General features: G+C 42.4%; 1 protein-coding gene across 8 annotated transcripts in view; it reads left to right on the top strand.

The window, feature by feature from the left end:
• The window catches only part of LOC106585952 (WD repeat and FYVE domain-containing protein 3), a 268,301-nt gene that overhangs the window by 87,280 nt on the left and 153,794 nt on the right, over window positions 1-27,227 (top strand). For 7 of the 8 annotated variants that reach the window (XM_045706795.1, XM_045706796.1, XM_045706790.1 and 4 more), the window contains exons 5-8: window positions 5,510-5,674; window positions 6,890-7,082; window positions 7,915-8,101; window positions 12,534-12,700. In XM_045706795.1, coding sequence (XP_045562751.1) covers window positions 5,510-5,674; window positions 6,890-7,082; window positions 7,915-8,101; window positions 12,534-12,700 — 712 coding nt within the window. The remainder of the gene's footprint in view (window positions 1-5,509; window positions 5,675-6,889; window positions 7,083-7,914; window positions 8,102-12,533; window positions 12,701-27,227) is intronic. The other variant, XM_045706794.1, reaches the window with a different exon arrangement.

Here is a 27,227-nt window from a genome sequence, read left to right as displayed (position 1 = left end):
TGCGCCTGTGTACAAATACTCCTTGTTTTCTACGACACTGACATTACTGTATAGCTACTATTTAATTGTGCTATGTAAACTAACCTGTATCTACAGAACAAATAAAGTGTATTACTATTTGTACTTTGAGAATGACTTGTTTGTGAAAGATTGTGATATTGTGAGACACAAAAATATTGCATTATAACATGTTTACTTTGCAAACAAATGAGAGAGCAGAAATGATACCTTTTTGAACTTGAGATGGGTTAAATGGAATACTAACTGAAATCTGGACACTGACAAGCCTATAACATCTCACATGTAAACTAATATGAAATTATCTCCTGCAGAATTAACTATTTCTTTCACTACAATGATACATCAAATGTTATTTTTGTCTCGCATAAAACGAGTGGGGCAATATGGTAAGATTAATTTATTTCAGTATCTCGAGCAAATGTAGGTGTGATTGATCCTTTTCCATTACAGCTGTCAGTATTTTCAATCAATTAAAATATGCGTCAATGATGGATGTGATTTCTTATCAGAAACATGGATTTTTATTTTTTCCCCGCTTTTTATTCTGAAAGTGTTTGAAAACTGTTTTAGCGTTATCACGTTTGCTTCCCGGTCTCTTCGACATTGAAAGAGAAAGCTTTACAGATTGACAGCTAGATGATTGACGCGTACATTCATTCAAGACATTTGTTCTTGGAAATACCAATTTATTATGTATTATCACGCACAGTGCCTTCAGAAAGTATTCATACCCCTTTCACTTATTCCTCATTTTGTTGTGTTACAGCCTGAATTCAAAATGGGTGAGAATTTTACCTGTTTAATCCATCTACACACAATACCCGTAATGACAAAGTGAAAACATGGTTTTAGAAATTTAGTCAAATTTTATACAAAATGAAAAACAGAAATATCTCATTTGCATAAGTATTCAACCCTTCTGAGTCAATACTTTGTAGAAGCACCTTTGGCGGCGATAACAGCTGTGAGTCTTTCTGGGTAATTCTCTCAGAGCTTTACACACCTGGATTGTGCAACATTTGTCCATTTGTCTTTTCGAAGTTCTTCAAGCTGTGTCAAGTTGGTTGTTGATCATTGCTAGACAACCATTTGTATGTCTTGCCATACATTTTAAAGTAGATTTAAGTCAAAACTGTAACTCTGCCACTGTCTTCTTGGTAAGCAACTCCAGTGTATATTTGGCCTTGTGTTTTAGGTTATTGTCCTGCTGAAAGGTAAATTAATCTCCCAGTGTCTGGTGGAAAGCAGACTGAACCAGGTTTTCCTCTGAACCAGGATTTTACCTGCGCTTAACTCCATTACTTTTATCTGTTTATCCTGAAAAATGCCCCAGACCTTAGCGAATACAAGCATACCCATAACATGATGCATGCAACGACCTGTAGCCTAGGACCTGTAGAACATCCTGTAGCCTAGGACCTATAGAACATCCTGTATCCTAGGACCTGTAGAACATCCTGTAGCCTAGGACCTATCGAACATCCTGTATCCTAGGACCTGTAGAACATCCTGTAGCCTAGGACCTATAGAACATCCTGTAGAACGACCTGTAGCCTAGGACCTATAGAACATCCTGTAGCCTAGGACCCGGAGAACGTCCTGTAGCCTAGGACCCGGAGAACGTCCTGTAGCCTAGGACCCGGAGAACGTCCTGTAGCCTAGGACCCGGAGAACGTCCTGTAGCCTAGGACCCGGAGAACGTCCTGTAGCCTAGGACGTGTGGAACTTTCAATGATGGTCTTCACTCAAATTGTTGACCGTTCTGCCCTGTACAAAACAACGCCTAGACTGAAACGGCATCAAAATAAAACATATTTCGTTTGAGGGCTTTCATACAGTAAAACAACATTTGTGGAGTTTAAGGACTATGCAGGCTACACACAGAATGTAGTCTTGATTGTCCCTCAAATAGTAGATTTAAGTAATTGGTAGATAACGTGTGATTATTGTACCTGCTGAATGCAGGACTGTAAAGTAAAGCGCCAAAACCGTCTATTTCTTCTTCTTCTTTATCTGTATCTGTGTCTTTCTCTGTCTTTCTGTGTCTTTCTCTGTCTTTCTGTGTCTTTCTCTGTCTTTCTGTGTCTGTCTGTCTGTATCTGGATTAATATTCCAAGCTCTGGAGTCTCAGACAACACACACTGCTCAGGGGTCTCAGACAACACACACTGCTCAGGGGTCTCAGACAGCAAAAACAAAGGGCCTCTTGACACCCTCCCTTCCACCTGACTTCATAGCAACAACAGAGCACTCTCTCATTCTCTCTCTCGCTCTCTTTTTCTCCCTCCCTCTATTTCCCCCTCATAAAGAATGACTGTCATGCTCCACATTCCAAGAGCGCTCTCTCTTCTTTCTCTTCTCTTCTTTCTTTCTCTCTCTTCTATTTCTCTCCTCTTTCTCTCTTATCCCTCTTTCTCTTCTCTCTTCTCTTCAGACCGTAGTCGTCCCCTCTACCATCCTCTACCATCCAGACCGTAGTCGTCCCCTCTACCATCCAGACCATAGTCGTCCCCTCTACCATCCTCTACCATCCAGACCGTAGTCGTCCCCTCTACCATCCTCTACCATCCAGACCGTAGTCGTCCCCTCTACCATCCTCTACCATCCAGACCGTAGTCGTCCCCTCTACCATCCTCTACCATCCAGACCGTAGTCGTCCCCTCTACCATCCTCTACCATCCAGACCGTAGTCGTCCCCTCTACCATCCAGACCGTAGTCGTCCCCTCTACCATCCAGACCGTAGTCGTCCCCTCTACCATCCAGACCGTAGTCGTCCCCTCTACCATCCTCTACCATCCAGACCGTAGTCGTCCCCTCTACCATCCAGACCGTAGTCGTCCCCTCTACCATCCTCTACCATCCAGACCGTAGTCGTCCCCTCTACCTTCCTCTACCATCCAGACCGTAGTCGTCCCCTCTACCATCCAGACCGTAGTCGTCCCCTCTACCATCCTCTACCATCCAGACCGTAGTCGTCCCCTCTACCATCCTCTACCATCCAGACCGTAGTCGTCCCCTCTACCATCCAGACCGTAGTCGTCCCCTCTACCATCCAGACCGTAGTCGTCCCCTCTACCATCCTCTACCATCCAGACCGTAGTCGTCCCCTCTACCATCCTCTACCATCCAGACCGTAGTCGTCCCCTCTACCATCCTCTACCATCCAGACCGTAGTCGTCCCCTCTACCATCCAGACCGTAGTCGTCCCCTCTACCATCCTCTACCAACCTCTACCATCCAGACCGTAGTCATCCCCTCTACCATCCTCTACCATCCAGACCGTAGTCATCCCCTCTACCAACCTCCACCATCCAGACCGTAGTCGTCCCCTCTACCATCCAGACCGTAGACGTCCCCAGACCGTAGTCGTCCCCTCTACCATCCAGACCGTAGTCGTCCCCTCTACCATCCAGACCGTAGTCGTCCCCTCTACCATCCAGACCGTAGTCGTCCCCTCTACCGTTCTCTATCATCCTCTACCATCCAGACCGTAGTCGTCCCCTCTACCATCCTCTACAATCCAGACCGTAGTCGTCTCCTCTACCATCCTCTACCATCCAGACCGTAGTCGTCCCCTCTACCATCCTCTACCATCCAGACCGTAGACGTCCCCTCTACCATCCAGACCGTAGTCGTCCCCTCTACCATCCTCTACCATCCAGACCGTAGTCGTCTCCTCTACCATCCTCTACCATCCAGACCGTAGTCGTCCCCTCTACCATCCAGACCGTAGTCGTCCCCTCTACCATCCAGACCGTAGTCGTCCCCAGACCGTAGTCGTCCCCTCTACCATCCAGACCGTAGTCGTCCCCTCTACCATCCAGACCGTAGTCGTCCCCTCTACCATCCAGACCGTAGTCGTCCCCTCTACCATCCAGACCGTAGACATCCCCTCTACCATCCAGACCGTAGTCGTCCCCTCTACCATCCAGACCGTAGTCGTCCCCAGACCGTAGTCGTCCCCTCTACCATCCAGACCGTAGTCGTCCCCTCTACCATCCAGACCGTAGTCATCCCCTCTACCATCCAGACCGTAGTCGTCCACTCTACCATCCTCTACCATCCAGACCGTAGTCGTCTCCTCTACCATCCTCTACCATCCAGACCGTAGTCGTCCCCTCTACCATCCAGACCGTAGTCGTCCCCTCTACCATCCAGACCGTAGTCGTCCCCTCTACCATCCAGACCGTAGTCGTCCCCTCTACCATCCAGACCGTAGTCGTCCCCTCTACCATCCTCTACCATCCAGACCGTAGTCGTCCCCTCTACCATCCAGACCGTAGTCGTCCCCTCTACCATCCAGACCGTAGTCGTCCCCTCTACCATCCTCTACCATCCAGACCGTAGTCGTCCCCTCTACCTTCCTCTACCATCCAGACCGTAGTCGTCCCCTCTACCATCCAGACCGTAGACAACTCAAAACTTGTCTGGGCTCTTTTCTGTTCTGTCCTTGTGACTCCTCTATTCTCCTGTTCAGAGTTGCAAAGAAAAAGCCACTTCTCAGACTGGCCAATAAAAAGAAAAGTTTAAGATGGGCAAAAGAACACAGACACTGGACAGAGGAACTCTGCCTAAAAAGCCAACATCCCGGAGTCGCCTCTTCACTGTTGACGTTGAGACTGGTGTTTTGCGGGTAGTATTTAATGAAGCTGACAGTTGAGGACTTGTGAGGCATCTGTTTCTCAAACTAGACACTCTAATGTACTTGTCCTCTTGCTCAGTTGTGCATCGAGGCCTCCCACTCCTCTTTCTATTCTGGTTAGAGCCAGTTTGCGCTTTTCTATGAAGGGAGTAGTACACAGAGTTGTACGAGATCTTCAGTTTCTTGGCAATTTCTTGCATGGAATAGCCTTCATTTCTCAGAACAAGAATAGACTGACGACTTTCTGAAGAAAGTGCTTTGTTTCTGGCCATTTTGAGCCTGTAGCCGAACCCACAAATGCTGATGCTCCAGATACTCAACTAGTCTAAAGAAGGCCAGTTTTATTGCTTCTTTAATTAGCTCCACAGTTTTCAGCTGTGCTAACATATTTGTTAAATGGTTTTCTAATGATCAATTAGCCTTTTTAAAATGATAAACTTGGATTAGCTAACACAACGTGCCATTGGAACACAGGAGTGATGGTTGCTGATAACGGGCCTCTGTACGCCTATGTAGATATTCCATTTTAAAAAATCTGCCGTTTCCAGCTACAATAGTCATTTACAACATTAACAATGTCTACACTGTATTTCTAATCAATTTGATGTTATTTTAATGGACAGAAAATGTGCTTTTCTTTCAAAAACAAGGACATTTCTAAGTGACCCCAAACTTTTGAACGGTATTGTGTGTGTGTGTGTATATATGTACAGACACACACACTGCCACAAGGCTAAGCCAACCTTACACTCACCTTTCACAGGTTTTGCTTTTCCCTGTAAAAGAGAAATTATTGCAAGGTGGCTTTTGTAACCTGTGTATATTGTCTTCTCTCCTCCCTCCAGAAAACGGTGGACTGCATGACCACCATGTCGGTGCCGTCCACCCTGGTGAAGTGTCTGTATCTGTTCTTTGACCTTCCTCACATGGCAGAGGCCCCTGGGGCCACACAAACCCCTGAGCTGCCACTAGCTGACCGCCGGGCCTTGCTACAGAAGGTATTTGTACAGGTCAGTTAATCAAGCCTTACCACCTATCCCCTAGTCCAAGGGGGGAGTACGACCCGCGGGCCGAATCCGACCCAACAGGAACTTCAATCCGGGCCACGACACGTAAAATGCAAATGTATTTATTTTTTGTGTTTTATTTATTTATTAAATTTTTTTTCTCCACAATTTCGTGATATCCAATTGGTAGTTACAGTCTTGTCTCATCGCTGCATCTCCCGTACGGACTCGGGAGAGGTTAAGGTCGAGAGTCGTGCGTCCTCTGAAACACAACCCAACCAAGCCGCACTGCTTCTTGACACAACACTCGCTTAACCCGGAAGCCAGCTGCACCAATGTGTCGGAGGAAACACCGTACACCTGACGACCGTGTCAGCATGCACTGCGCCCGGCCCGCCACAGGAGTCGCTAGTGCGCGATGGGACAAGGATCTCCCTGCCGGCCCAAACCCTCCCCTAACCCGGACAACACTGGGCCAATTGTGCGCCGCCTCATTGGTCTCCCGGTCACAGCCAGCTCTAGCAGGGCAGAAATTTGACCAACTGACTTGTTGGAAAGGCGGCATCCTATGACGGTGCCAAGTTGAAAGTCACTGAGCTCTTCAGTACGGGGCCATTCTAAAGTCAATGTTTGTCTAAGGAGAATGCGTGGCTGGCTGTGTGCTCAATTTTATACACCTGTCAGCAACGGGTGTGGCTGAATTAGCCAAATCCACTCATTTGAAGGGGTGTCCACATACTTTTGTATACATAGTGTATTTCTAGTCTTTGTAGAGCTCTGAACTAGTAACGTTAATAAATAAGCCGTGTCACTCAGGCTTTTGTGGCAGGGCAGACACTTTGTTGATTCTTCATGTTCAGCTATACAACTGTTAACTTTAGAAATGTTTGCAAATTAAAAAAACAAAACAGAAATACCTTATTTACATAAGTATTCAGACCCTTTGCTATGAGACTCGAAATTGAGCTCAGGTGCATCCTGTTTCCATTGATCATCCTTGAGATGTTTCTACAACTTGATTGGAGTCCACCTGTGTGATAAATTCAATTGATTGGACATGATTTGGAAAGGCACACACCTGTCTATATAAGGTCCTACAATTGACAGAGCAAAAACCAAGCCGTGACCACAAAAATACTTTTAGAGGTAAAGCAAGCTCCACAACTTTACTTGTAAAGTGACCATCTAGTATGTTATTGCTATCATTATTCCTATTAGATCCTGGTGAAGCTGTGTAGCTTTGTCTCCCCTGCGGAGGAGTTGACTCAGAAAGACGACCTGCAGCTTCTCTTCTCCGCCATCACGTCCTGGTGCCCCCCTCACAACCTGCCCTGGAGGAAGAGCGCCGGCCAGGTCCTCACCACCATCTCACGACACGGTCTCAGCGTCAACGTTGTCAAATACATCCACGGTGAGTTTCGGTTCAGGTGTGGTGGTGGTATTAGGAGGTTCAGGTGTGGTGGTATTAGGAGGTTCAGGTGTGGTGGTGGTATTAGGAGGTTCAGGTGTGGTGGTGGTATTAGGAGGTTCAGGTGTGGTGGTGGTATTAGGAGGTTCAGGTGTGGTGGTGGTATTAGGAGGTTCAGGTGTGGTGGTATTAGGAGGTTCAGGTGTGGTGGTGGTATTAGGAGGTTCAGGTGTGGTGGTGGTATTAGGAGGTTCAGGTGTGGTGGTGGTATTAGGAGGTTCAGGTGTGGTGGCGGTATTAGGAGGTTCAGGTGTGGTGGCGGTATTAGGAGGTTCAGGTGTGGTGGTGGTATTAGGAGGTTCAGGTGTGGTGGTGGTATTAGGAGGTTCAGGTGTGGTGGCGGTATTAGGAGGTTCAGGTGTGGTGGCGGTATTAGGAGGTTCAGGGGTGGTGGTGGTGTTAGGAGGTTCAGGTGTGGTGGTGGTGTTAGGAGGTTCAGGTGTTAGGAGGTTCAGGTGTGGTGGTATTAGGAGCATCAGGTGTGGTGGTGTTAGGAGGTTCAGGTGTGGTGGTGTTAGGAGGTTCAGGTGTGGTGGTATTAGGAGGTAGACAGAAACACAATCTGAGGAATTGTAAATGAACGTTATCAGACACCTGGTTTCCACATGGATACAGTTCGATTTATTCCATTCCAGCCATTTACAGTGAGCTTCCTCCACACCAGCAGTCAAATGATGGTAACAAGTTGGTGTGTTTAAAAAAAAAAAAAATATGTTTTATCGATCCTTAAAACTTTCTGCACATGTGTGATATTAACCACCCCTTTCCCCCTCAGAGAAAGAGTGCCTGGCCACGTGTATCCAGAACATGCAGCAGTCAGATGACCTTTCACCTTTAGAGATCGTAGAGATGTTTGCTGGTCTGTCCTGCTTCCTGAAGGACTCCAGCGACGTCTCTCAGACCCTGCTGGACGACTTCAGGATGAGTCAGGGATACACGTTCCTCTGTGACCTCATGCTCAGGTTAGTAGATTTTTGTATTTTTTTATTTTTAACCTTTTATTTAACCAGGCAAGTCAGTTAAGAACAACTTATTATTTTCAATGACGGCCTAGGAACAGTGGCTTAACTGCCTTGTTCAGGGGTGGAACAACACATTTTTACCTTGTCAGCTCGGAGGATTCGATCTTGCAACCTTTCGGTTACTGGCCCAACGCTCTAACCACCTCGGTGGGTGGGGACAGAGAGTGTACGTGAGCATGACTTTGTTTTACTATATTAAAATTACCCCCTCCCCTCGCAGGCAAAGAAGGAGACCAGTAGTGATGCTCTAGTCCTAGTGTTGATATTAACCTCTTCCTAACCATCACCCCCCAGATTGGAGGGGGCCGAAAAGGACGGACATTGTTTGTGTGTGTTACATGTTTCACTATATTAAAATTCAGCACCGGTGCATCACTCTAACTGATGTAATACAAAAATCCCCATACGTTTTTATTTATTTATTATTTATTTGATTTAACCTTTATTTAACCAGGTAGGCTAGTTGAGAACAAGTTCTCATTTACAACTGCGACCTGGCCAAGATAAAGCAAAGCAGTGTGAAACAAACAACAACACAGAGTTACACATGGAATAAACAAAACATACAGTCAATAATACAGTAGGAAAAAAAAGGAAGTCTATATACAGTGTGGGCAAATGGCGTGAGGAGGTAAGGCAATAAATAGGCCAATAGTAGCGAAGTAATTACGATTTAGCAGATTAACACTGGAGTGATAGATTAAGTTTAAGCTATGAAATGAAATGTATGCATTCACTACTGTAAGTCGCTCTGGATAAGAGCGTCTGTTAAATTACTAAAATGTAAAAAAAATGTACGATTTAGCAGATTAACACTGGAGTGATAGATTAAGTTTAAGCTATGAGATGTGTTTTTTTTTTTGCATTGGATGTGTCTCAATCCACCTCATCCGCCGATGTCGCACTTCCGCGTCCGAGGTGAAATGTGGAACAGAGCTAGAGTGGTTTTTGTCAGACCATGAGACATCGCGATAAAATGTCTTCTCACGGAAAAAAACGTCTGTCGCGTCTGAACTGTTTGACCTACAAAACTATACTGCTCAAAAAAATAAAGGGAACACTTAAACAACACAATGTAACTCCAAGTCAATCACACTTCTGTGAAATCAAACTGTCCACTTAGGAAGCAACACTGATTGACAATAAATTTCACATGCTGTTGTGCAAATGGAATAGACAACAGGTGGAAATTATAGGCAATTAGCAAGACACCCCCAATAAAGGAGTGGTTCTGCAGGTGGAGACCACAGACCACTTCTCAGTTCCTATGCTTACTGGCTGATGTTTTGGTCACTTTTGAATGCTGGCGGTGCTTTCACTCTAGTGGTAGCATGAGACGGAGTCTACAACCCACACAAGTGGCTCAGGTAGTGCAGCTCATCCAGGATGGCACATCAATGCGAGCTGTGGCAAGAAGGTTTGCTGTGTCTGTCAGCGTAGTGTTCAGAGCATGGAGGCGCTACCAGGAGACAGGCCAGTACATCAGGAGACGTGGAGGAGGCCGTAGGAGGGCAACAACCCAGCAGCAGGTCCGCTACCTCCGCCTTTGTGCAAGGAGGAGCACTGCCAGAGCCCTGCAAAATGACCTCCAGCAGGCCACAAATGTTCATGTGTCTGCTCAAACGGTCAGAAACAGACTCCATGAGGGTGGTATGAGGGCCCGACGTCCACAGGTGGGGGTTGTGCTTACAGCCCAACACCGTGCAGGACGTTTGGCATTTGCCAGAGAACACCAAGATTGGCAAATTCGCCACTGGCGCCCTGTGCTCTTCACAGATGAAAGCAGGTTCACACTGAGCACATGTGACAGACGTGACAGAGTCTGGAGACGCCGTGGAGAACGTTCTGCTGCCTGCAACATCCTCCAGCATGACCGGTTTGGCGGTGGGTCAGTCATGGTGTGGGGTGGCATTTCTTTGGGGGGCCGCACAGCCCTCCATGTGCTCGCCAGAGGTAGCCTGACTGCCATTAGGTACTGAGATGAGATCCTCAGACCCCTTGTGAGACCATATGCTGGTGCGGTTGGCCCTGGGTTCCTCCTAATGCAAGACAGTGCTAGACCTCATGTGGCTGGAGTGTGTCAGCAGTTCCTGCAAGAGGAAGGCATTGATGCTATGGACTGGCCCGCCCGTTCCCCAGACCTGAATCCAATTGAGCACATCTGGGACATCATGTCTCGCTCCATCCACCAACGCCACGTTGCACCACAGACTGTCCAGGAGTTGGGGGATGCTTTAGTCCAGGTCTGGGAGGAGATCCCTCAGGAGACCATCCGCCACCTCATCAGGAGCATGCCCAGGCGTTGTAGGGACGTCATACAGGCACGTGGAGGCCACACACACTACTGAGCCTCATTTTGACTTGTTTTAAGGACATTACATCAAAGTTGGATCAGCCTGTAGTGTGGTTTTCCACTTTAATTTTGAGTGTGACTCCTAATCCAGACCTACATGGGTTGATAAATTGGATTTCCATTGATTATTTTTGTGTGATTTTGTTGTCAGCACATTGAACTATGTAAAGAAAAAAGTATTTAATAAGATTATTTCTTTCATTCAGATCTAGAATGTGTTGTTTAAGTGTTCCCTTTATTTTTTTGAGCAGTGTATTATATGACCCCTCTATGGAAAGAGGACACTCTCGAGAACACGATAGTGCTCTTCGACCCCCCCCTACAAATGTCACAGGACTCATATGAAGGTAAACAGTACCGGTCCCCCCCCTTCCCCTGGTAAACGGTACCGGTGTGAAAAATGAACGGAAGTATGGAGGTAGTTTTGTACCAACAAAAAAAAGTGGTTAAATATGCGTAAATAAATATATATATGTGTGTGTATATTTCCTGAGCTGTCTTATATCTCCTAGATGTTGGACAGACACTTCAGAACCTTGTTTCTTGATTTTGTGACTATCTTTTAAGCCATTTATTCATGTGTTATTCAATGTGTTTCTCTGGGCAATTAAAAAAATATATATATAATTAAAGGGGTCCTAAAATTCAAAATCAAATAACTAAATGATCCATAGTATGACCATCTTAAAACAATTCCATATGACCATCTTAAAACAATTCCACATGTCCCCTTAGAACACCCCCGCTGTACCACACTAAATGCTATGCTGATATTAATCCCCACTGTACCACACTAAATGCTTATATTAATCCCCGCTGTACCAAACTAAATGCTAGGCTTATATTAACCCCGCTGTACCACACTAAATGCTTATATTAACCCCCACTGTACCACACTAAATGCTAATATTAACCCCCACTGTACCACACTAAATGCTTATATTAACCCCCACTGTACCAAACTAAATGCTTATATTAATCCTCGCTGTACCAAACTAAATGCTTATATTAATCCTCGCTGTACCAAACTAAATGCTTATATTAACCCTCGCTGTACCACACTAAATGCTTATATTAACCCCCGCTGTACCAAACTAAATGCTTATATTAATCCTCGCTGTACCAAACTAAATGCTTATATTAACCCTCACTGTACCAAACTAAATGCTTATATTAACCCCCACTGTACCACACTAAATGCTTATATTAACCCCCACTGTACCACACTAAATGCTTATATTAACCCCCACTGTACCACACTAAATGCTTATATTAACCCCCCACTGTACCAAACTAAATGCTTATATTAATCCTCGCTGTACCAAACTAAATGCTTAAATTAACCCTCGCTGTACCACACTAAATGCTTATATTAATCCTCGCTGTACCAAACTAAATGCTTATATTAACCCCCACTGTACCACACTAAATGCTTATATTAACCCCCACTGTACCACACTAAATGCTTATATTAACCCCCACTGTACCACACTAAATGCTTATATTAACCCCCGCTGTACCACACTAAAATGCTTATATTAACCCCCGCTGTACCACACTAAAATGCTTATATTAATCCTCACTGTACCAAACTAAATGCTTATATTAACCCCCACTGTACCACACTAAATGCTTATATTAACCCCCGCTGTACCACACTAAATGCTTATATTAATCCTCACTGTACCAAACTAAATGCTTATATTAACCCCCACTGTACCACACTAAATGCTTATATTAACCCCCGCTGTACCACACTAAATGCTAGGCTTATATTAACCCCCACTGTACCACACTAAATGCTTATATTAACCCTCGCTGTACCACACTAAATGCTTATATTAACCCCCGCTGTACCAAACTAAATGCGAGGCTGGAAGCAATAATGTGTGAGTTGAGATAAATACAAGAAATGATTCAGACAGGAACATGATATTCTAGTAGAGATAAATACGAGAGATGATTTAGACAGCAACATGAATCACATAACTCACTATACTAAAATGTCTCCCCCCCCAGATTGGAGCAGACCAAAGAGGAGGACAGCAGTGATGCTCTGAAGGACCTGGTCAGTCTGGTCACATGTCTAACCACCTATGGCGTGACAGAGCTCAAACCGGCCGGTCTAACCACTGGAGCTCCCTTCCTCCTCCCTGGCTTCGTACTCCCACAGCCTTCTGGGAAAGGTACAGTCCTCCAAATATTTCCAATGTCAATACATTTAACACATTTTCACAAACAAAGCCAGTGCTGACTTAGTAGCTTGGCCATACGGCGCATTCGGAAAGTATTCAGACCCTTTGACTTTTTCCACATTTTGTTACGTTACAGCCTCATTCTAAAATGGATGAAATAAAAAAATGTCCTCATCAATCTACACACAGTACCCCAGAATGACATCACAGTACCCCAGAATGACATCACAATACCCCAGAATGACATCACAGTACCCCAGAATGACATCACAGTACCCCAGAATGACATCACAGTACCCCAGAATGACATCACAATACCCCATAATGACATCACAATACCCCATAATGACATAGCGAAAAGTTTTTTTAATGTTTTTCCTAATTTATAAAAAAAAATATATATATATATATAAATATGTAAATAAGGTATTTCTGTTATATATATATATATATAACAGAAATACCTTATTTACATAAGTTTTCAGACCCTTTGCTATGAGACTTGAAATTGAGCTCAGGTGCATCCTGTTTCCATTGATCATCCTTGAGATGTTTCTACAACTTGATTGGAGTCCATCTGTGGTAAATTCAATTGATTGGACATGATTTGGAAAGGCACACACCTGTCTATACAAGGTCCCACAGTTGACAGTGCATGTCAGAGCAAAAACCAAGTCGTGAGGTCGAAGGAATTGTCCGTAGAGGTCCGAGACAGGATTGTGTCAAGGCACAGATCTGGTGAAGGGTACCAAAACATTTCTGCGGCATTGAAGGTCCCCAAGAACACAGTGGCCTCCATCATTCTTAAATGGAAGAAGTTTAGAATCACGTCTGGAAACCTGGCACCATCCCTACGGTGAAGCATGGCGGTGGCAGCATCATGTCTGGAGGAAACCTGGCACCATCCCTACGGTGAAGCATGGCGGTGGCAGCATCATGCTGTGGGGATGTTTTTCAGCGGCAGGGACTGGGAGACTAGTCAGGATCGAGGGAAAGATGAATGGAACAAAGTACAGAGAGATCCTTGATGAAAACCTGCTCCAGAGCGCTCAGGACCTCAGACTGGGGCGAAGGTTTACCTTCCAACAGGACAACAACCCTAAGCACACAGCCAAGACAACGCAGGAGTGGCTTCGGGACAAGTCTCTGAATATCCTTGAGTGGCCCAGCCAGAGCCCAGACTTGAACCTGATCGAACATCTCTGGAGAGACCTGAAAATAGCTGTGCAGTGACGCTTCCCATCCAACCTGACAGAGCTTGAGAGGATCTACAGAGAAGAATGGGAGAAACTCCCCAAATACAGGTGTGCCAAGCTTGTATCGTCATACCCAAGAAGACTTGAGGCTGTAATTGCTGCTAAAGGTGCTTCAACAAAGTACTGAGTAAAGGGTCTGAATACTGAATAAATTTGCAGTAATTTCTTAAAACCAGTTTTTGCTTTGTCATTATGGGGTATTGTGTGTAGATTGATGAGGGGATTTAAAAATGTTTTTAATACATTTTAGAATAAGGCTGTTATGTATCAAAATGTGGAAAAATAAGAGGGGTCTGAATACTTTCCAAATGCACTATATCGTGAGAACCCAGGCACTGACCTGACTCTCTGTGAAGCCACCGGAGTGTGAGAGACAAAATTGCCCAGAAGTGTCATAGGACTGTACAATATGTTAAACGATGGACTCATAACAGGGAAGTGACACATTGGCTTTGTCTGAAAATGTTACAAGGAGAGCTGTGACGTCACAACATTTTTGATGGCGGTTATTGGTAACCATTCGAATAGCCAATTAAAAAAAACATTATATATATATATATATATATATATATTTTTTTTTTTATCTTTAAAGATACGTGTTCTTCTCTCCTCCGCTCCTGACTGCATGTGGGAGGAGGAGGAGGGGGGGCGGAATTGCCTAGGCAACCGAAGACTCGTTTTGCTACAACATCTTGCTTGTTTCAGCAACGAGTAACAAAGTTTCATCACATTGTAGAGTCCATGCTTACAGCAGAAATGGACTCAACCTCACGAATGCCCGGCCATCCAGTCTTCAGTCAGCTGTTCTTTCCACATAAAATAAAACACATTTTATAGTAAATACAAAAAAAGGGTTCTGACAGTTATTTTATTATTTTTATTTTTCATGACTGTCTTCAACCGTAACCGTCGGTTATACGGTAGCTGTGCCAGACCTGGTTACTAACTGTCAAAATCATAGCTTCCTCCGTACGTTCTTCCTTCATTTCCTGACAATAAAGATTCCCAGATGTCTTGAAGGTCCGTATTTCAGCCCTACAGAATGAGACTTGGTCCCAGTCTCCTCATCTCACCCCTCATATCTTAATCCTCCATATGATTTTGATGCTCCACTGATCAAGGCTGCTTCACCTATTGGCCAATGCCATGGTTACCACCATGGTTACCGTCTCACACCTTCCTTCTCTCAGCCAGGTCTCCTCTTCTCAGCCAGGTCTCCTTCTCTCAGCCAGGTCTCCTTCTCTCAGCCAGGTCTCCTCTTCTCAGCCAGGTCTCCTTCTCTCAGCCAGGTCTCCTCCTCTCAGCCAGGTCTCCTCTTCTCAGCCAGGTCTCCTTCTCTCAGCCAGGTCTCCTCCTCTCAGCCAGGTCTCCTTCTATCAGCCAGGTCTCCTCTTCTCAGCCAGGTCTCCTTCTATCAGCCAGGTCTCCTCCTCTCAGCCAGGTCTCCTTCTATCAGCCAGGTCTCCTCTTCTCAGCCAGGTCTCCTTCTCTCAGCCAGGTCTCCTCTTCTCAGCCAGGTCTCCTTCTCTCAGCCAGGTCTCCTTCTATCAGCCAGGTCTCCTCTTCTCAGCCAGGTCTCCTCTTCTCAGCCAGGTCTCCTCTTCTCAGCCAGGTCTCCTCCTCTCAGCCAGGTCTCTATATAACAGAACCCTGTAGTCTATATAACAGAACCCTGTAGTCTATATAACAGAACCCGGTAGTCTATATAACAGAACCCTGTAGTCTATATAACAGAACCCTGTAGTCTATATAACAGAACCCTGTAGTCTACATAACAGAACCCTGTAGTCTATATAACAGAACCCTGTAGTCTATATAACAGAACCCTGTAGTCTATATAACAGAACCCTGTAGTCTATATAACAGAACCCTGTACTCTATATAACAGAACCCTGTAGGTTATATAACAGAACCCTGTAGGAACCCTGTAGTCTATATAACAGAACCCCGTAGTCTATATAACAGAACCCTGTAGTCTATATAACATAACCCTGTAGTCTATATAACAGAACCCTGTAGGAACCCTGTAGTCTATATAACAGAACCCTGTAGTCTATATAACAGAACCCTGTAGTCTATATAACAGAACCCTGTAGTCTATATAACAGAACCCTGTAGGTTATATAACAGAACCCTGTAGGAACCCTGTAGTCTATATAACAGAACCCTGTAGTCTATATAACAGAACCCTGTAGTCTATATAACAGAACCCTGTAGTCTATATAACAGAACCCTGTAGTCTATATAACAGAACCCTGTAGTCTATATAACAGAACCCTGTAGGTTATATAACAGAACCCTGTAGGAACCCTGTAGTCTATATAACAGAACCCTGTAGTCTATATAACAGAACCCTGTAGTCTATATAACAGAACCCTGTAGGAACCCTGTAGTCTATATAACAGAACCCTGTAGTCTATATAACAGAAACCGGTAGTCTATATAACAGAACCCTGTAGTCTATATAACAGAACCCTGTAGTCTATATAACAGAACCCTGTAGTCTATATAACAGAACCCTGTAGGCTATATAACAGAACCCTGTAGTCTATATAACAGAACCCTGTAGGAACCCTGTAGTCTATATAACAGAACCCTGTAGTCTATATAACAGAACCCTGTAGGAACCCTGTAGTCTATATAACAGAACCTTGTAGTCTATATAACAGAACCCTGTAGTCTATATAACAGAACCCTGTAGGAACCCTGTAGTCTACATAACAGAACCCTGTAGGCTATATAACAGAACCCTGTAGTCTATATAACAGAACCCTGTAGGAACCCTGTAGTCTATATAACAGAACCCTGTAGTCTATATAACAGAACCCTGTAGTCTATATAACAGAACCCTGTAGGAACCCTGTAGTCTATATAACAGAACCCTGTAGTCTATATAACAGAACCCTGTAGTCTATATAACAGAACCCTGTAGTCTATATAACAGAACCCTGTAGTCTATATAACAGAACCCTGTAGTCTATATAACAGAACCCTGTAGTCTATATAACAGAACCCGGTAGTCTATATAACAGAACCCGGTAGTCTATATAACAGAACCCTGTAGTCTATATAACAGAACCCTGTAGTCTACATAACAGAACCCTGTAGTCTATATAACAGAACCCTGTAGTCTATATAACAGAACCCTGTAGTCTATATAACAGAACCCTGTACTCTATATAACAGAACCCTGTAGGTTATATAACAGAACCCTGTAGGAACCCTGTAGTCTATATAACAGAACCCCGTAGTCTATATAACAGAACCCTGTAGTCTATATAACATAACCCTGTAGTCTATATAACAGAACCCTGTAGGAACCCTGTAGTCTATATAACAGAACCCTGTAGTCTATATAACAGAACCCTGTAGTCTATATAACAGAACCCTGTAGTCTATATAACAGAACCCTGTAGATTATATAACAGAACCCTGTAGGAACCCTGTAGTCTATATAACAGAACCCTGTAGTCTATATAACAGAACCCTGTAGTCTATATAACAGAACCCTGTAGTCTATATAACAGAACCCTGTAGTCTATATAACAGAACCCTGTAGGTTATATAACAGAACCCTGTAGGAACCCTGTAGTCTATATAACAGAACCCTGTAGTCTATATAACAGAACCCTGTAGGAACCCTGTAGTCTATATAACAGAACCCTGTAGTCTATATAACAGAACCCGGTAGTCTATATAACAGAACCCTGTAGTCTATATAACAGAACCCTGTAGTCTATATAACAGAACCCTGTAGTCTATATAACAGAACCCTGTAGGCTATATAACAGAACCCTGTAGTCTATATAACAGAACCCTGTAGGAACCCTGTAGTCTATATAACAGAACCCTGTAGTCTATATAACAGAACCCTGTAGTCTATATAACAGAACCCTGTAGGCTATATAACAGAACCCTGTAGTCTATATAACAGAACCCTGTAGGAACCCTGTAGTCTATATAACAGAACCCTGTAGTCTATATAACAGAACCCTGTAGGAACCCTGTAGTCTATATAACAGAACCTTGTAGTCTATATAACAGAACCCTGTAGTCTATATAACAGAACCCTGTAGGAACCCTGTAGTCTATATAACAGAACCCTGTAGGCTATATAACAGAACCCTGTAGTCTATATAACAGAACCCTGTAGGAACCCTGTAGTCTATATAACAGAACCCTGTAGTCTATATAACAGAACCCTGTAGTCTATATAACAGAACCCTGTAGGAACCCTGTAGTCTATATAACAGAACCCTGTAGTCTATATAACAGAACCCTGTAGGTTATATAACAGAACCCTGTAGTCTATATAACAGAACCCTGTAGTCTATATAACAGAACCCTGTAGTCTATATAACAGAACCCTGTAGTCTATATAACAGAACCCTGTAGTCTATATAACAGAACCCTGTAGGAACCCTGTAGTCTATATAACAGAACCCTGTAGTCTATATAACAGAACCCGGTAGTCTATATAACAGAACCCTGTAGTCTATATAACAGAACCCTGTAGTCTATATAACAGAACCCTGTAGTCTATATAACAGAACCCTGTAGGCTATATAACAGAACCCTGTAGTCTATATAACAGAACCCTGTAGGAACCCTGTAGTCTATATAACAGAACCCTGTAGTCTATATAACAGAACCCTGTAGGAACCCTGTAGTCTATATAACAGAACCCTGTAGTCTATATAACAGAACCCTGTAGTCTATATAACAGAACCCTGTAGTCTATATAACAGAACCCTGTAGTCTATATAACAGAACCCTGTAGTCTATATAACAGAACCCGGTAGTCTATATAACAGAACCCGGTAGTCTATATAACAGAACCCTGTAGTCTATATAACAGAACCCTGTAGTCTATATAACAGAACCCTGTAGTCTACATAACAGAACCCTGTAGTCTATATAACAGAACCCTGTAGTCTATATAACAGAACCCTGTAGTCTATATAACAGAACCCTGTACTCTATATAACAGAACCCTGTAGGTTATATAACAGAACCCTGTAGGAACCCTGTAGTCTATATAACAGAACCCCGTAGTCTATATAACAGAACCCTGTAGTCTATATAACAGAACCCTGTAGTCTATATAACAGAACCCTGTAGGAACCCTGTAGTCTATATAACAGAACCCTGTAGTCTATATAACAGAACCCTGTAGTCTATATAACAGAACCCTGTAGTCTATATAACAGAACCCTGTAGGTTATATAACAGAACCCTGTAGGAACCCTGTAGTCTATATAACAGAACCCTGTAGTCTATATAACAGAACCCTGTAGTCTATATAACAGAACCCTGTAGTCTATATAACAGAACCCTGTAGTCTATATAACAGAACCCTGTAGGTTATATAACAGAACCCTGTAGGAACCCTGTAGTCTATATAACAGAACCCTGTAGTCTATATAACAGAACCCTGTAGGAACCCTGTAGTCTATATAACAGAACCCTGTAGTCTATATAACAGAACCCGGTAGTCTATATAACAGAACCCTGTAGTCTATATAACAGAACCCTGTAGTCTATATAACAGAACCCTGTAGGCTATATAACAGAACCCTGTAGGCTATATAACAGAACCCTGTAGTCTATATAACAGAACCCTGTAGGAACCCTGTAGTCTATATAACAGAACCCTGTAGTCTATATAACAGAACCCTGTAGTCTATATAACAGAACCCTGTAGTCTATATAACAGAACCCTGTAGGCTATATAACAGAACCCTGTAGGAACCCTGTAGTCTATATAACAGAACCCTGTAGTCTATATAACAGAACCCTGTAGGAACCCTGTAGTCTATATAACAGAACCTTGTAGTCTATATAACAGAACCCTGTAGTCTATATAACAGAACCCTGTAGGAACCCTGTAGTCTATATAACAGAACCCTGTAGTCTATATAACAGAACCCTGTAGTCTATATAACAGAACCCTGTAGGAACCCTGTAGTCTATATAACAGAACCCTGTAGTCTATATAACAGAACCCTGTAGTCTATATAACAGAACCCTGTAGGAACCCTGTAGTCTATATAACAGAACCCTGTAGTCTATATAACAGAACCCTGTAGTCTATATAACAGAACCCTGTAGGTTATATAACAGAACCCTGTAGTCTATATAACAGAACCCTGTAGTCTATATAACAGAACCCTGTAGTCTATATAACAGAACCCTGTAGTCTATATAACAGAACCCTGTAGTCTATATAACAGAACCCTGTAGGAACCCTGTAGTCTATATAACAGAACCCTGTAGTCTATATAACAGAACCCGGTAGTCTATATAACAGAACCCTGTAGTCTATATAACAGAACCCTGTAGTCTATATAACAGAACCCTGTAGTCTATATAACAGAACCCTGTAGGCTATATAACAGAACCCTGTAGTCTATATAACAGAACCCTGTAGGAACCCTGTAGTCTATATAACAGAACCCTGTAGTCTATATAACAGAACCCTGTAGGAACCCTGTAGTCTATATAACAGAACCCTGTAGTCTATATAACAGAACCCTGTAGTCTATATAACAGAACCCTGTAGTCTATATAACAGAACCCTGTAGTCTATATAACAGAACCCTGTAGTCTATATAACAGAACCCTGTAGTCTATATAACAGAACCCGGTAGTCTATATAACAGAACCCGGTAGTCTATATAACAGAACCCTGTAGTCTATATAACAGAACCCTGTAGTCTATATAACAGAACCCTGTAGTCTATATAACAGAACCCTGTAGTCTATATAACAGAACCCTGTAGTCTATATAACAGAACCCTGTAGTCTATATAACAGAACCCTGTAGGTCTATATAACAGAACCCTGTAGGAACCCTGTAGTCTATATAACAGAACCCCGTAGTCTATATAACAGAACCCTGTAGTCTATATAACAGAACCCTGTAGTCTATATAACAGAACCCTGTAGGAACCCTGTAGTCTATATAACAGAACCCTGTAGTCTATATAACAGAACCCTGTAGTCTATATAACAGAACCCTGTAGTCTATATAACAGAACCCTGTAGGTCTATATAACAGAACCCTGTAGGAACCCTGTAGTCTATATAACAGAACCCTGTAGTCTATATAACAGAACCCTGTAGTCTATATAACAGAACCCTGTAGTCTATATAACAGAACCCTGTAGTCTATATAACAGAACCCTGTAGTCTATATAACAGAACCCTGTAGGTTATATAACAGAACCCTGTAGGAACCCTGTAGTCTATATAACAGAACCCTGTAGTCTATATAACAGAACCCTGTAGTCTATATAACAGAACCCTGTAGGAACCCTGTAGTCTATATAACAGAACCCTGTAGTCTATATAACAGAACCCGGTAGTCTATATAACAGAACCCTGTAGTCTATATAACAGAACCCTGTAGTCTATATAACAGAACCCTGTAGTCTATATAACAGAACCCTGTAGGCTATATAACAGAACCCTGTAGTCTATATAACAGAACCCTGTAGGAACCCTGTAGTCTATATAACAGAACCCTGTAGTCTATATAACAGAACCCTGTAGTCTATATAACAGAACCCTGTAGTCTATATAACAGAACCCTGTAGTCTATATAACAGAACCCTGTAGTCTATATAACAGAACCCTGTAGTCTATATAACAGAACCCTGTAGGAACCCTGTAGTCTATATAACAGAACCTTGTAGTCTATATAACAGAACCCTGTAGTCTATATAACAGAACCCTGTAGGAACCCTGTAGTCTATATAACAGAACCCTGTAGGCTATATAACAGAACCCTGTAGTCTATATAACAGAACCCTGTAGGAACCCTGTAGTCTATATAACAGAACCCTGTAGTCTATATAACAGAACCCTGTAGTCTATATAACAGAACCCTGTAGGAACCCTGTAGTCTATATAACAGAACCCTGTAGTCTATATAACAGAACCCTGTAGTCTATATAACAGAACCCTGTAGGTTATATAACAGAACCCTGTAGTCTATATAACAGAACCCTGTAGTCTATATAACAGAACCCTGTAGTCTATATAACAGAACCCTGTAGTCTATATAACAGAACCCTGTAGTCTATATAACAGAACCCTGTAGTCTATATAACAGGAACCCTGTAGTCTATATAACAGAACCCTGTAGTCTATATAACAGAACCCGGTAGTCTATATAACAGAACCCTGTAGTCTATATAACAGAACCCTGTAGTCTATATAACAGAACCCTGTAGTCTATATAACAGAACCCTGTAGGCTATATAACAGAACCCTGTAGTCTATATAACAGAACCCTGTAGGAACCCTGTAGTCTATATAACAGAACCCTGTAGTCTATATAACAGAACCCTGTAGAAGAACCCTGTAGTCTATATAACAGAACCTTGTAGTCTATATAACAGAACCCTGTAGTCTATATAACAGAACCCTGTAGTCTATATAACAGAACCCTGTAGGAACCCTGTAGTCTATATAACAGAACCCTGTAGTCTATATAACAGAACCCTGTAGGAACCCTGTAGTCTATATAACAGAACCTTGTAGTCTATATAACAGAACCCTGTAGTCTATATAACAGAACCCTGTAGTCTATATAACAGAACCCTGTAGGAACCCTGTAGTCTATATAACAGAACCCTGTAGGCTATATAACAGAACCCTGTAGTCTATATAACAGAACCCTGTAGGAACCCTGTAGTCTATATAACAGAACCCTGTAGTCTATATAACAGAACCCTGTAGTCTATATAACAGAACCCTGTAGGAACCCTGTAGTCTATATAACAGAACCCTGTAGTCTATATAACAGAACCCTGTAGTCTATATAACAGAACCCTGTAGGTTATATAACAGAACCCTGTAGTCTATATAACAGAACCCTGTAGTCTATATAACAGAACCCTGTAGTCTATATAACAGAACCCTGTAGTCTATATAACAGAACCCTGTAGGTTATATAACAGAACCCTGTAGTCTATATAACAGAACCCTGTAGTCTATATAACAGAACCCTGTAGGAACCCTGTAGTCTATATAACAGAACCCTGTAGTCTATATAACAGAACCCTGTAGTCTATATAACAGAACCCTGTAGTCTATATAACAGAACCCTGTAGTCTATATAACAGAACCCTGTAGTCTATATAACAGAACCCTGTAGGAACCCTGTAGTCTATATAACAGAACCCTGTAGTCTATATAACAGAACCCTGTAGTCTATATAACAGAACCCTGTAGTCTATATAACAGAACCCTGTAGTCTATATAACAGAACCCTGTAGTCTATATAACAGAACCCTGTAGTCTATATAACAGAACCCTGTAGTCTATATAACAGAACCCTGTAGGAACCCTGTAGTCTATATAACAGAACCCTGTAGTCTATATAACAGAACCCTGTAGTCTATATAACAGAACCCTGTAGTCTATATAACAGAACCCTGTAGTCTATATAACAGAACCCTGTAGTCTATATAACAGAACCCTGTAGGAACCCTGTAGTCTATATAACAGAACCCTGTAGTCTATATAACAGAACCCTGTAGGAACCCTGTAGTCTATATAACAGAACCCTGTAGTCTATATAACAGAACCCTGTAGTCTATATAACAGAACCCTGTAGTCTATATAACAGAACCCTGTAGGAACCCTGTAGTCTATATAACAGAACCCTGTAGGCTATATAACAGAACCCTGTAGTCTATATAACAGAACCCTGTAGGAACCCTGTAGTCTATATAACAGAACCCTGTAGTCTATATAACAGAACCCTGTAGTCTATATAACAGAACCCTGTAGGAACCCTGTAGTCTATATAACAGAACCCTGTAGTCTATATAACAGAACCCTGTAGTCTATATAACAGAACCCTGTAGTCTATATAACAGAACCCTGTAGTCTATATAACAGAACCCTGTAGTCTATATAACAGAACCCTGTAGGAACCCTGTAGTCTATATAACAGAACCCTGTAGTCTATATAACAGAACCCTGTAGTCTATATAACAGAACCCTGTAGTCTATATAACAGAACCCTGTAGGAACCCTGTAGTCTATATAACAGAACCCTGTAGGTCTATATAACAGAACCCTGTAGTCTATATAACAGAACCCTGTAGTCTATATAACAGAACCCTGTAGTCTATATAACAGAACCCTGTAGGAACCCTGTAGTCTATATAACAGAACCCTGTAGCAAGAACCCTGTAGTCTATATAACAGAACCCTGTAGTCTATATAACAGAACCCTGTAGTCTATATAACAGAACCCTGTAGTCTATATAACAGAACCCTGTAGCTATATAACAGAACCCTGTAGTCTATATAACAGAACCCTGTACAGCTGAACCCTGTAGTCTATATAACAGAACCCTGTAGTCTATATAACAGAACCCTGTAGGAACCCTGTAGTCTATATAACAGAACCCTGTAGGCTATATAACAGAACCCTGTAGTCTATATAACAGAACCCTGTAGGAACCCTGTAGTCTATATAACAGAACCCTGTAGTCTATATAACAGAACCCTGTAGTCTATATAACAGAACCCTGTAGGAACCCTGTAGTCTATATAACAGAACCCTGTAGTCTATATAACAGAACCCTGTAGTCTATATAACAGAACCCTGTAGGAATGTAGTCTATATAACAGAACCCTGTAGTCTATATAACAGAACCCTGTAGTCTATATAACAGAACCCTGTAGAAAGAACCCTGTAGTCTATATAACAGAACCCTGTAGTCTATATAACAGAACCCTGTAGTCTATATAACAGAACCCTGTAGGAACCCTGTAGTCTATATAACAGAACCCTGTAGTCTATATAACAGAACCCTGTAGTCTATATAACAGAACCCTGTAGTCTATATAACGGAACCCTGTAGTCTATATAACAGAACCCTGTAGTCTATATAACAGAACCCTGTAGTCTATATAACAGAACCCTGTAGTCTATATAACAGAACCCTGTAGTCTATATAACAGAACCCTGTAGTCTATATAACAGAACCCTGTAGGAACCCTGTAGTCTATATAACAGAACCCTGTAGTCTATATAACAGAACCCTGTAGTCTATATAACAGAACCCTGTAGTCTATATAACAGAACCCTGTAGGGAACCCTGTAGTCTATATAACAGAACCCTGTAGGCTATATAACAGAACCCTGTAGTCTATATAACAGAACCCTGTAGTCTATATAACAGAACCCTGTAGTCTATATAACAGAACCCTGTAGTCTATATAACAGAACCCTGTAGGAACCCTGTAGTCTATATAACAGAACCCTGTAGGAACCCTGTAGTCTATATAACAGAACCCTGTAGTCTATATAACAGAACCCTGTAGTCTATATAACAGAACCCTGTAGTCTATATAACAGAACCCTGTAGGAACCCTGTAGTCTATATAACAGAACCCTGTAGGCTATATAACAGAACCCTGTAGTCTATATAACAGAACCCTGTAGTCTATATAACAGAACCCTGTAGGAACCCTGTAGTCTATATAACAGAACCCTGTAGTCTATATAACAGAACCCTGTAGTCTATATAACAGAACCCTGTAGGAACCCTGTAGTCTATATAACAGAACCCTGTAGGTTATATAACAGAACCCTGTAGTCTATATAACAGAACTCTGTAGTCTATATAACAGAACCCTGTAGTCTATATAACAGAACCCTGTAGGAACCCTTTAGTCTATATAACAGAACCCTGTAGGAACCCTGTAGTCTATATAACAGAACCCTGTAGTCTATATAACAGAACCCTGTAGTCTATATAACAGAACCCTGTAGTCTATATAACAGAACCCTGTAGGAACCCTGTAGTCTATATAACAGAACCCTGTAGGCTATATAACAGAACCCTGTAGTCTATATAACAGAACCCTGTAGTCTATATAACAGAACCCTGTAGGAACCCTGTAGTCTATATAACAGAACCCTGTAGGCTATATAACAGAACCCTGTAGTCTATATAACAGAACCCTGTAGGAACCCTGTAGTCTATATAACAGAACCCTGTAGTCTATATAACAGAACCCTGTAGTCTATATAACAGAACCCTGTAGGAACCCTGTAGTCTATATAACAGAACCCTGTAGTCTATATAACAGAACCCTGTAGTCTATATAACAGAACCCTGTAGGTTATATAACAGAACCCTGTAGTCTATATAACAGAACCCTGTAGTCTATATAACAGAACCCTGTAGGAACCCTGTAGTCTATATAACAGAACCCTGTAGTCTATATAACAGAACCCTGTAGTCTATATAACAGAACCCTGTAGGAACCCTGTAGTCTATATAACAGAACCCTGTAGTCTATATAACAGAACCCTGTAGTCTATATAACAGAACCCTGTAGTCTATATAACAGAACCCTGTAGTCTATATAACAGAACCCTGTAGTCTATATAACAGAACCCTGTAGTCTATATAACAGAACCCTGTAGTCTATATAACAGAACCCTGTAGGAACCCTGTAGTCTATATAACAGAACCCTGTAGGAACCCTGTAGTCTATATAACAGAACCCTGTAGTCTATATAACAGAACCCTGTAGTCTATATAACAGAACCCTGTAGTCTATATAACAGAACCCTGTAGGAACCCTGTAGTCTATATAACAGAACCCTGTAGGCTATATAACAGAACCCTGTAGTCTATATAACAGAACCCTGTAGTCTATATAACAGAACCCTGTAGGAACCCTGTAGTCTATATAACAGAACCCTGTAGGAACCCTGTAGTCTATATAACAGAACCCTGTAGTCTATATAACAGAACCCTGTAGTCTATATAACAGAACCCTGTAGTCTATATAACAGAACCCTGTAGGAACCCTGTAGTCTATATAACAGAACCCTGTAGGCTATATAACAGAACCCTGTAGGAACCCTGTAGTCTATATAACAGAACCCTGTAGGAACCCTGTAGTCTATATAACAGAACCCTGTAGTCTATATAACAGAACCCTGTAGGCTATATAACAGAACCCTGTAGTCTATATAACAGAACCCTGTAGTCTATATAACAGAACCCTGTAGGAACCCTGTAGTCTATATAACAGAACCCTGTAGGAACCCTGTAGTCTATATAACAGAACCCTGTAGGAACCCTGTAGTCTATATAACAGAACATTTTACATTGACATTTTAGTCATATACTTTATATACTAGGGTTTATATACTAGGGACGATCGCTCCTGGTGTGTTTCAGTTTGCCTACCTGTGTTGTTCATCCAGTAAATGGAGG

The sequence above is a fragment of the Salmo salar genome, chromosome ssa24, assembly GCF_905237065.1.
Source record: "Salmo salar chromosome ssa24, Ssal_v3.1, whole genome shotgun sequence".
In the NCBI taxonomy this organism is placed as follows: domain Eukaryota; kingdom Metazoa; phylum Chordata; class Actinopteri; order Salmoniformes; family Salmonidae; genus Salmo; species Salmo salar.
Note: the sequence above shows the minus strand (reverse complement) of the source record. Positions and strands in the feature narration are given on the sequence as shown.